Here is a 10980-nt window from a genome sequence, read left to right as displayed (position 1 = left end):
CCCCCCCGAAATGACCTCTGGGTGTGGCTGAGATGGAGTGACTGGCCAGGGTCAACCAGCGGGCAGGGGGAGGTTATGAACCCAGGGCTCCCTGGCCAGCAGAAGGAGACTAGTTTATACAGAGCAGATTCAACCTTGGCAACCTTGACAGGAGCTACCGAACGGGACCTTTCTTGGCTCGAGATGAGGACGTGGGGAGGTGGGACGTCGTCCTTCCGTGACCATAAGGGGGGCTTCCTTTAAGCTCGGAGGGGAGGGGGTCTGGTTCCACTTGCCTCCGTCAGGAAGTTGATTTTAAAGCCCGTCGTTTTGTTGGTCCTCGGCTGCCCGTGGTTCAGGTAGTTGCCCATCGCCAACACGAACTGCAAGGAGAATCCCTTGTGAGTAAAACAGCAAGGAACACCCAGTGCCCCCCCCTCCAGGCAGCTTCCTTCCTTCCTCTCCCTTATCCCTCCAGTGGAGGGCAGGGAGGAGGAGAAGGAGAAGGAGAAGAAACTGGATTTATATCCCGCCCTGTACTTGGAGTCTCAGAGCAGCTTACAATCTCCTTTCCCTTCCCCTCCCCACAACCGACACCCTGTGAGGTAGGCCGGGCTGAGAGCTCTGACAGAAAGTGCTCTTTTTCAAGGACAGCTCTTATCAGAACTATGGCTTGCCCAAGGTCATCCAGCAGCTGCGAGTGGAGGAGTGGGGAATCAAACCTGGTTCTCCCAGATCAGAGTCCGCGCACTTGACCACGACACCAGACTGGCTTTGCCAGCATCCCCACTGGTTTCAAGGAGGTGCAGCTGTCTCCCACGAGCAAAGCATCGTCCGTCAGATGCCTGCCTGCTGAGAGGCTGTCAGGTGCCGAAGAGTCCGGCCAAAGGGGAAAGGGTCAAGCCTAAGAGCCCCTGGAGAAGACAGTTTCAGAGGACGGCCGTGTTGGTCTCCAGCAGCAGAGCGAGATTTGAGCCCAGTAGCAACTTAGGGACCCACCAGATTTTCGGGGAAAGAGCTTTCGAGGTACCCTGAAGATCTTGCTGGTCTCCAAGATACTGGACTCAAAAGCGGGCTGTTCTGGAGAAGAGAGGAACCAGCTGTCTGAAGCGGGACATGTTCCAATGAAGGGTTGCAGGTAGGGTGGCCAGGTCCAGGTAGGGAAACTCCTGGGAATTTGGGGGTGGAGCCTGGGGAGCTCAATGGGGCACAGAGAGTCCCACCCTACAAAGCATCCGTTTCCTCCAGGGGAACTGATCTCTGTCGCCTGGAAATCAGTTCTCATTCTGGGGGATACCTAGTGCCCCACAGGTATGCTTCAGCAATATTTCAAAGTAAAGACATTGGATATGTTGTCGAAGGCTTTCACGGCCAGAGTTCCTTAGTTGTTGTAGATTTTCCGGGCTGCCTGGCCGTGGTCTTGGCATTGTAGGGCCTGACGTTTCGCCAGCGGCTGTGACTGGCATCCTCAGAGGTGAGCATTTTGTGTTTTTCAGGACAGGAAACATGCCCTATTTATTTTTAAACTCTCTTCTTTAGTGTTGAAATTGTATTTATGTTTATGAATTCCAATAGCTTCCCTGTGTAATCTGACATGGTAATTGGACGTGTTGTCCAGCCTTTCAACGTCTTGGAATAAGATACTGTGTCCTGTTTGAGTTAGGCTATGTTCCGCCTGGGGAACTCCTACAAGATATTGACTCAGCCCTACCCCACCTTCCTGAGTAGATATAAATTACCTGCCTACCATTTTTCTTCTCACCTTGACACAGAGAGTACTCCATCTTTCTGTGTTATACCTCTGAGGATGCCAGTCACAGCTGCTGGCAAAATGTCAGGTCCTACAATGCCAAGACCACAGCCATAGAGCCCGGAAAATCTACAACAACTAAAGATATTGGAGTCCAGCACCCCACCCAAAGGCAAGACAGCCCCTCCCCATACACGTTTGTCTGCCAGATCGACGTATTCAGTTCACCCCACCCCACATCATATGCCAGAAGCAAATCCACTGCATGACCGGGTGGTGGGGGAGCAGAGGAAATAAGTAGTATAAGCTAGCCCACCTAAAGACAGGAAAGAAGAAGAAGAGGAGGAGGAGGAGATTGGATTTATCCCCTGCCCTTCACTACCCAAAGGCGTCTCAGAGCGGCTCACAAACTCCTTTCCCTCCCCCTCCCCACAACAGACACCCTGTGAGGTAGGTGGGGCTGAGAGAGCTCTGACAGAAACTGCTCTTTTTCAAGAACAGCTGTGCCAGAACTATGGCTTGCCCAAGGTCATCCAGCAGGTGCGAGTGGAGGAGTGGGGAAATCAAACCCAGTTCTCCCAGATTAGAGTCTGTGCACTTAACCACTGCACCAAACATTACCCAGTTTAATCTGGGGGATGGAGCAACGGCGGTCTGTGACCATGCATGCTGGGTCAGCTGCCCTGTACGTTCCCCAGCCACTGCCTGGCCTTATGGATCTGCACGGGTGCAACTGGGCATTCACAGGTTCTGGGGGTGGGGATAGGGTGGCCCAGGCAGAAATGTCCACAAGGGTCGTGAGTTGGGGCGGGGTTGGGGCCAACGGCAGGGCGAGTGAGTGGCAGAACCTCGGAGGACCTGCTGGGCCGTCTGCGGAGGAGCCGGGACTTTGGAGGGCCACCTCTTGCTGGAGACCTCTCCCCGCCCCCCCAGCCCCTGCCTGCTCCAGATGGGAGCGATTCTTCCCCCGCAGACTCAAGTGTGCCACTCCCTCTCGGCCACCCCGTGATCCTGTCGCGCGGCTCAAAGTGTTTGAGCCCACCGACAGTCAGGCGTACAGAGATCCTGGGGGTGGGGGGTGGGGCCAGCAGCTGGAATCTAGCTCCCAGAGAGGCCCCTCTGAGTTAATCGGTAGCCAGCTAACGACTCCGTGGGGTTAACCAGGTGTTATTCATGGCATCATTAACAGGCCTGAAGACTCAATTCGAAAAATGTCTTCACACGTCCCGGTTATTCTTTTCCTCCCCGGGGACAAATTCTGCTGCGCAAAAAGACGTGAGTGTGGAAACCACTTTCCCCCCATTATGCTGGTTCCAATAATAACAGCAATAATAGCGGTCAGTTCATTTTTATCCTATTCTTCCTCGAGGGCAGGATATACAGTTCATCCCTTTTCCATTTTAAGGAGAAGAGGAGGAGATTGGATTTATACCCCGCCCTTCACTCAGAGTCTCAGAGTGGCTTACAAACTCCTTTCCCTTCCCTTCCCCTCAACAGACACCATTTGGGGTAGGTGGGGGCTGAGAGAGCGCTGACAGAAACGCCTCTTTTTCAACGACGGCTCTGACAGAACTATGGCTTGCCCAAGGTCATCCAGCAGCTGCAAGTGGAGGAGTGGGGAATCAAACCCAGTTCTCCCAGATTGGAGTCCGCATACTTAACCACTACACCAAACTGGCTCTCATTTTACAGAAGGGAGAAACCATTAGTGATGATTGATGTACCTCTCCTGTTTTGGCTGTCACTATTCCAGGTCCCAAACCTGCTTCCACTTATATGTTCACTGAATGTCCTGCATGGTGGGGTTCCCACGTCTCCCCTGGCCATCAGAGGGGGAGGGGGGAGAAGGGTTGCCATCTCCAGGCTGGGGGACTTATCCACTACACCAAACTGGCTCTCATTTTACAGAAGGGAGAAACCATTAGTGATGATTGACGCAGCTCTCCTGTTTTGGCTGTCACTATTCCAGTTCCCAAACCTGCTTCCATTTATATGTTCACTGAATGTTCTGCATGGTGGGGTTCTCCCCTGGCCATCAGAGGGGGAGGGGGGAGGCTTGCCACCTCCAGGCTGGGGAACTCCTGGAGATTTGGGGGTGGAGCCTGGGGAGGACAGGTACCTCTGTGGGGTACAGTTCCACAGAGTCACCCCTCCAAAGCATCCGTTTTCTGCAGGGGATGTCTGGAAATGAGCTGTAATTCCTGGGGCTCCCCAGTTCCCATGATCTGGAGGCTGCCATCCCTGTTGCAGGGTCATGCTCCAGACAGATCGTCCCAGCATATGATATGACTCTCTGCTGTGACTTCGAGGCATGGGTGATGTGTGTGTGTTTATGTGTGCCTTGCACAATACTGCATGGGAGAACAGGTTAAAGACACCCGGCCTTGGCCGTGCATCAACAGCACAGCTCATTAGCACATTAGGCTGCACCCCCATGTTACCAGAAGTATGGTTATCCAGCCACACCCACCTTTTGCTTGTTATTCTGTTTACCTTGTTTGTTGTCAAAACCCAGGGCCTTTTTTGTAGCAGGAACTCCTTTGCATGTTAGGCCACACACCCCTAATGTAGCCAATCCGAATGAGTTTCTGCTGTTGGGTGTGGCCTATTATGCTAATGAGTTACTGCTGGGAGCCAGCCGGAACTCCGTTCCTGTGCGTTCCTGCCCCAAAATAGCCCTGCATGTGGGAATACTGAACCAGACCCCCACCCCACCCCCCTGCCATGCAGCCCGTCCATCTGTCCATCTGCTGACCCATTCTGCCAGGCCAGGGCCCGTTCCAGCTCACCTGCAGGACAAACTGGTCCGGCTCGCTCAGCTTGCCGGGGTCCCCTTGGTAGCCGTGGTACTGCTGCACCTCCTCACTGTCGGGCGCGTAGAGTAGCAGCTGCTTGATGTGGGTGGCCTCCAAGCGGTCACTCTCCATGGTCAGGAGGATCTGGCGCAGCTCGATGTGCGAAAGCTTGAGGTGGGCGATCAGGATGGCTGGAGGGAGAAGGCGTTGGCAAGGGTGTCAGAGAAGAAGAAGCAGAAGAAGGAGAAGAGAAGAGATTGGATTGATACCCAGCCCTTCACTACCCTAAGGAGTCTCTCAGAGCGGCTCACAAACTCCTCTCCCTCCCCCTCCCCACAACAGACACCCTGTGAGGTCGGAGAGGCTGAGAGAGCTCTGACAGAAACTACTCTTTTTCAAGAACAGCTCTGACAGAACTATGGCTTGTCCAAGGTCATCCAGCAGCTGCGAGCGGAGGAGTGGGGAATCAAACCTGGCTCTCCCAGATTAGATTTTGTGCTCTTAACCACTACACCAAACTGGCTCTCAGAGGAGCGCCTGCAAAGGCCCCTGGCATTTTGGACGAGGCCCCGCCGCCCACAGCGCGCGAATCGAACCCTGCCGGCCGAGTCATGCAGCCGACCGTGCAACTGCACCCCGGGACCCCAGAATTCCTTGCCGCAGTGCAGGAGGTTGCCTGTGGCTTCGTTTGCACCCTTCAAAATATTGTTGCCCCCACTGCCAAGGGACCTCTCAAGTTTTCTGTGCAGGTTTCCCACTCGTAAGGTTGCCAGGTCCCTGCTAGCCACCGGCGGGGGATAGAGGGGCAGGACTGTCAGATCCAGGTCGGGAAACTCCTGTGGATTTGGGGGATGGAGCCTGGGGAGGACGGGGACCTCAGTGGGGCACAGTGCCATACAGTCCACCCTCCAAAGCAGCCATTTGCTCCAACTCATCGCTGTCGATCGGAGTTGAGCTGTAATTCCGGGGGATCCCCGGGTCCCACCTGGAGGCTGGCATCCCTATTCCCAGCCCGGAAGACAATGGGAACCCCAGAGGTCCATGGGAGAGGGCAAGGCCTTCTGGGAAGGCTCCCACGGGTTCGGGCAAAGGCCGGACTTCGGCTCTCGTTTACCTTTCCAGACACGCGCCTCTCTGCCCCTGGATCCACGCGGTACCCTGCCGGCACGCTCGATATCTACTTACACATGTTGTAGGCTTTTTTGTGCGAGAGGATCTCTACCACGTCTTTCTTTTTAAAGGACTCTGGCAAGGGGCTCGGCTCTGGAAGAGAAACTGAAAGATTTAATCAGAGATTAAGGACAGGGTTTCGGAGGAGCCCAGGAAAGAGAAAGGGGGAGGGAGGATAATAAGATGGTCACAATTATGGGATAAGGATGAAGGTAGGAGGTTGGTGGGGGGTGGGGGAGACAAGCAGAGCAGCCGGCCTGGAATGAAGCATGCTGGGGGATCCGGGAACCCAGCCACGGGCGTGAGCACCGTGCACCCGCAGGGCTGGAGGGTGGGAGCGCGGCTGTAAAAAGCAAGACAAGACATGAGATCCTGGATCATCCGGCACCCACCCCCAGCCCACCACAGCACACGTGGATCCTTCCAAAAGATTCCTTTGCAGCCTTGCTTCTACTCATGAGGAACAGATTCCCTTTGCTTCCGGCCCATCTCCCTCAAGGAAGCGACAGCCGCCAAGCTCACGCCTCTTCTACTCTGTCTCTCATAGCCTTCTCTGCTTTTTGGGGTTGGGGGGAGGACTGGGGATTTTTTTTTTTTATTGTGATACCTAACATAGATATTACCTAGCATAGAGCAGAGGCCACTGGGGGAGTGGGGGGGGAGGGAGCTGTGGATTTCCCACATTGTGTGGGGGCTGGACTAGATTACCCTTGGGGGTCCCCCCAAGCTTTATGTTTCTGCGTTTAAACAGCCGACTGAGATGAGAAAGATGGCCAAAACCACCTCCGTTGCCACTTTGTTGTTGTTGTTGCAGTCAAGTAATAGCTGACGTATATAAGCAGGGGTCATTTCCTGCAGGAGCGCACAGGAGCGGAGCTCCGGCTGTAAAGAGCCCAGGGGGCGGGCACATGCCACAAGCCCCACCCCCTGCTCCCAGCAGCCCTCAGTCAGAGCAAGAAGCAGCCAGGTAAGTTGCAAAGCCAACAGATCCAAAACAGTCCAGTGGCACCTTTATGGCCAAGGTTTATTCAGGTACAAGCTCTCCCTCCTCTGCGAGGACAGATCTGCACGTTTCCCCCCCCCCCAATAGCTAGCAATCCAAAAAAGTCCAGTGGCGCCTGAGCGGTGGGTGTTGCCTTCTGACACACTTCCGGTGATGTCAGGGGGTGTGGCATATGCAAATAAGTTATGCTAATGCGTTATGCTAATGAGCTCCTGCACCTCTTTTTCTACGAAATGACCCCTGTATATAAGGTTACATAAACAGCTGACTTATATAAAACCTATAAGGTTTTCAAGGCAAGAGACGTTCGGAGGTGGTTTGCCATGGCCTTGAGGACGACCCTGCTTAGCTCCCAGGTTCTCGAGGCCCTTTCTTACACACCCAGGGAAATGCCGATTGCCACTTTGGAGTCAGGAAGCAATTTTCCCCAGACCAGTTTGGCCAGGGACCTTGGAGGAGTTTTTTTGGTCATCTTCTGGGCATGGCACAGCGGTCACTTGGGGTTTGGAGGGAGAGGTGTTTGTGAATCCCCTGCATTGTGCAGGAGGTTGGACTAGATGACCCTGGAGGTTCCTTCCACCTCTGCGATTCTACGATTCTATGACGACTTGGCTAGCCTGGACTATCTAGGTCAGAGACTGTTGCCACTACAGCGTGTGGAAGACCAGGGATCTTCTCTCCGGGGCTGGCCTCTCTCCATAAAAGATTGGGAGCATGTGGGCGGGGGACCTCTGCTTTTGCTCGTCATGGGTGGGTGGGTGGGCCATCACCATGGCCGTGGCCCTCCTCGTGCCCACACTGGCCCCTGGGACACAAAATACAGAATGGCAGGGAAGCCCCACGCCAGCATCCAGGGGACAGGACACGATGCCAGGCTGGGGCAGGGAGCGCGTGTAGACCTGACACAGTAAACACAGAGAATCAACAAACAAGGTCCCTAGAGAGGACGAAGGGGAGGGCAAGGCCACACTGCCATGGTGTCCGCAGGCCAAGGCAGACGGGAGAGCTGGCACGCTGTTGCCGTGTGGGCCACGAGCTGTCCAACTTCCCGAGATAAGCGCTGCCCATGAATGCACGTCCCTCCAGGGCCAGGAGAGGTGCCCACTGGCGCACCTGGCAACACACACAGACACACACACCGGACTCGCCTGGGGAGCCCATGTTCCTGTCGTGCCCCATCTCCGGCGGCCCCGGTACTCACTTGCAGGCTTCTGGGTTCCGAAATGCAGCTCCAGGTCAAGGTATTTGACCATGTCGCTCAGCTTGTCGTAGTCTGAGTCCTCCCCAAGCTGTGCCAAAAAGGAAGGAAGGAGAAGGTCGGTGACCTGCGGGTCCAGGCCAAAGGGAAGGGAGCAAACACGCCCTTTGCTCCAAATCATTCCCACCAAAGACACGCCGTGTTCCCGTGGATCAACAGTTTGGGGTCAATGTCTTTGCATCTCATGCAGTACACACACAGAGAGAAGCACAGGCTAGGGGGGGGGACTGTGAACGAGGAAGGAAGCAGGGAGCCGGCGTGGCAGACCGGTTAGAGTGTCAGAGTATCCGGGAGACCCAGGTTCGAATCCACATTCCTGCCATGGGGGCTCGCCGGGTGACCTGCTACCCGTCACGCGCTCTGAGCCTAACCTGCCTCACAGGGTCGTTGTGAGGATAAAATGGAGGAGAGAAGAACAATGTAACTGCTTTGGGTCTCCGTCGGGGAGAAGGGCGGGATACAAAGGAAGTGAACGAAATAAATCGGCATTGCTGTACAACCATTCCTTCCCTGGGGCATCCCCCGAGTCTTTATGGACAACGTGCAACCCAATCCTTATTGAAGATTTGATTGGAGGGGGTGTGGCTCAGTGGGAGAGCCTCTGCTTGGCATGCAGAAGGTCACAGAAGATCCCCGGCATCTCCAATTGGGGTGGAGGAGGAGGAGGAAGGAAGGAGGAGGAGGAGACTGGATTTATACCCCACCCTCCACTACCCGAAGGAGTCTCAGAGTGGCTTACAATCTCCTTTCTCTTCCTCTCCCCACACTATGTGAGCAATATTCTCCCTCTAAGCTGTGGACTCTTGAGCAAAAACTCTACTTTGTGAGCCACCGGCATTAAAGTTGTGAGTGAGCAGTTTGGCTGCTGCATACATTTTTAATTTTTTTAACTGAACTATAATTAAAAACATTATTACATCTATAGATATATACTGCATGAATTAGTTTGCTCTGGAGGCATCCTTCCTGAGCTAAGACCACAATGTGTGAGCTGGAGGCTAAAAACCTGTGAGCTAGCTCACACTAACTCAGCTTAGAGGGAACACTGCCTGTGAGGTGGGCGGAGCTGAGAGAGCTCTTTCCAGAACTACCATTGAGAGAACAGCTCTGAGAGAACTTGTGACTGACCCAAGGTCACCCCAGCAGCTGCATGTGGAGGAGTGGGGACTCAAACCTGGTTCTCCCAGATTAGAGTCTGTGCTCTTAACCCACTACACCAAACTGGCTCTCTGCCTCAGACCAGGTGATGTGAAAGGCCCTTTTCTGCCTGAGAGACCCCGGAGAGCCACTGCCAGTCTGAGTAGGCAATACTGTCTTTGAGGGATCCAGGGGGGTCTGATTCAGTTATCAGGCAGCCTCACGTGTTTCCTCTATATCACACTGACAGCCCAAGTTCATGGTTTCATCTCCAGACTGCAGAAGAAGTCCAAGGGAGCCTAAAAATTATAACAGCTGGATTCGAATCCAGTAGCACCTTAAAGACCAACAAGGTATTTTGGGGTGTATGTTTTGGAGAGTCAAAGCTCCCTTCAGCAGGGGAGAAGAAGGAGGAGGAAAGGAGAAGGAGGAGGAGAAGAGATTGGATTTATACCCCGCCCTTCACTCGGAGTCTCAGAGAAGCTTACAATCTCCTTTCCCTTCCCCTCCCCACCACAGACACCCTGTGAGGTAGGTCAAGCTGAGAGAGCTCTTTCGAGGACTGCTCTGAGAGATCTTGTGACTGACCCAAGGTCACCCAGCAGCTGCATGTGGAGGAGTGGGGAATCAAACCCGGTTCTCCCAGATTAGAGTCTGCGCTCCTCACTACGACACCAGACTGCAGCAACAACCCGTCACCTGCTGGCCAAGCCAGATCAGTCCCTCCCCAGCCAGGAACTTCTCCAGCTTTGGCTTTCCCCATCTGATGAAGGGAGTTTTGACTCTCGAGAGCGGACACCCTGAAAATCTTGTTGGACTCTGCCTTTGCTGCTAGACTCTAATCTCTCGTTCTTCTGCAACACGGCCACCCTCGGAAACTAAGAGCTATAAAGGGGCACAGCCTTTCAGGTGGCTCAGTGTCCGTAGCGCAGCTGACACGGCACGGAAATTAAAGCAGCAGCCTTCCTTTTACCATTTGAGTGTGAATCGGTTTGCAAGGGTGTCCGTTCTTCTATCTGAACCAAAGATTGTTTCTCCGGTTTGGTGTAGTGGTTACGTGCGCGGACTCTGATCTGGGAGAACCGGGGTTGATTCCCCCACTCCGCCACTCGCAGCTGCTGGATGACCTTGGGCAAGCCATAGTTCAGTCAGAGCTGGCCTTGAAAGGACAGTTCTGGAAACAGCTCTCTCAGCCCCACCGACCTCACAGGGTGTCTGGTGTGGGAAGGGGAAGGGAAAGGAGTTCATAAGCTGCTCTGAGACTCCAAAATGAAGGGCGAGGTATAAATCCAGTCTCTTCCTCCTCCAGTTCGGTGTAGTGGTTAGGTGTGCAGTCTCTAATCTGGGAGAACCGGGTTTGATTCCCCGCTCCTCCACTTGCACCTGGCTGGATCACCTTGGGCAAGCCATAACTCTAGCACAGCTGTTCTTGAAAAAGAGCAGTTTCTGTCAAGAGCTCTCTCAGCCCCACCTACCTCACAGGGTGTCTGTTGTGGGAGGGGAAGGGAAGGGGATTGTAAGCCGCTCTAAGACTCCTTTGGGTAGTGAAGGGCGGGGTATAAATCTAATCTCTTCTTCTTCTTCTACCCCACAGGGTGTCTGTTGGGGGGAGGGGAAGGGAAAGGAGATTGTAAGCCGCTCTGAGACACCTTTGGGTAGTGAAGGGCAGGGTATAAATCCAGTCTCTCTCCTCTCTCCCTCCTCCTCCTCTTCTTCTTCTATTTTGGAATTCCACCCCCCTCCCCGATCATACCTGTCCCCAGATGGTGCCTTCGGAGTTCTCCACCTGCTCCCAGCGCAGCCGCTTGACGCTCATGTGGTGGGACTCGCTCCTGCGGTGGACGATGCCCCGTGGCACCGGGGGAGGCATGCAGGGGACCGGCAGCGG

At 54.4% G+C, this 10980-nt stretch overlaps 1 protein-coding gene across 1 annotated transcript in view; it reads right to left on the bottom strand.

The window, feature by feature from the left end:
* The window catches only part of GRID2IP (glutamate receptor, ionotropic, delta 2 (Grid2) interacting protein), a 113362-nt gene that overhangs the window by 35422 nt on the left and 66960 nt on the right, over positions 1–10980 (bottom strand). The window contains exons 16-20 of the mRNA XM_015429022.1: positions 10846–10978; positions 7899–7986; positions 5710–5787; positions 4519–4715; positions 276–362 (exon numbers count right to left, since the gene is read on the bottom strand). Coding sequence (XP_015284508.1) covers positions 276–362; positions 4519–4715; positions 5710–5787; positions 7899–7986; positions 10846–10978 — 583 coding nt within the window. The remainder of the gene's footprint in view (positions 1–275; positions 363–4518; positions 4716–5709; positions 5788–7898; positions 7987–10845; positions 10979–10980) is intronic.

The sequence above is a fragment of the Gekko japonicus genome, unplaced genomic scaffold (genome assembly GCF_001447785.1).
Source record: "Gekko japonicus isolate JY-2015 unplaced genomic scaffold, Gekko_japonicus_V1.1 scaffold1395, whole genome shotgun sequence".
Lineage (NCBI taxonomy): Eukaryota > Metazoa > Chordata > Lepidosauria > Squamata > Gekkonidae > Gekko > Gekko japonicus.
This window is presented reverse-complemented; position numbering and strand designations above follow the sequence as displayed.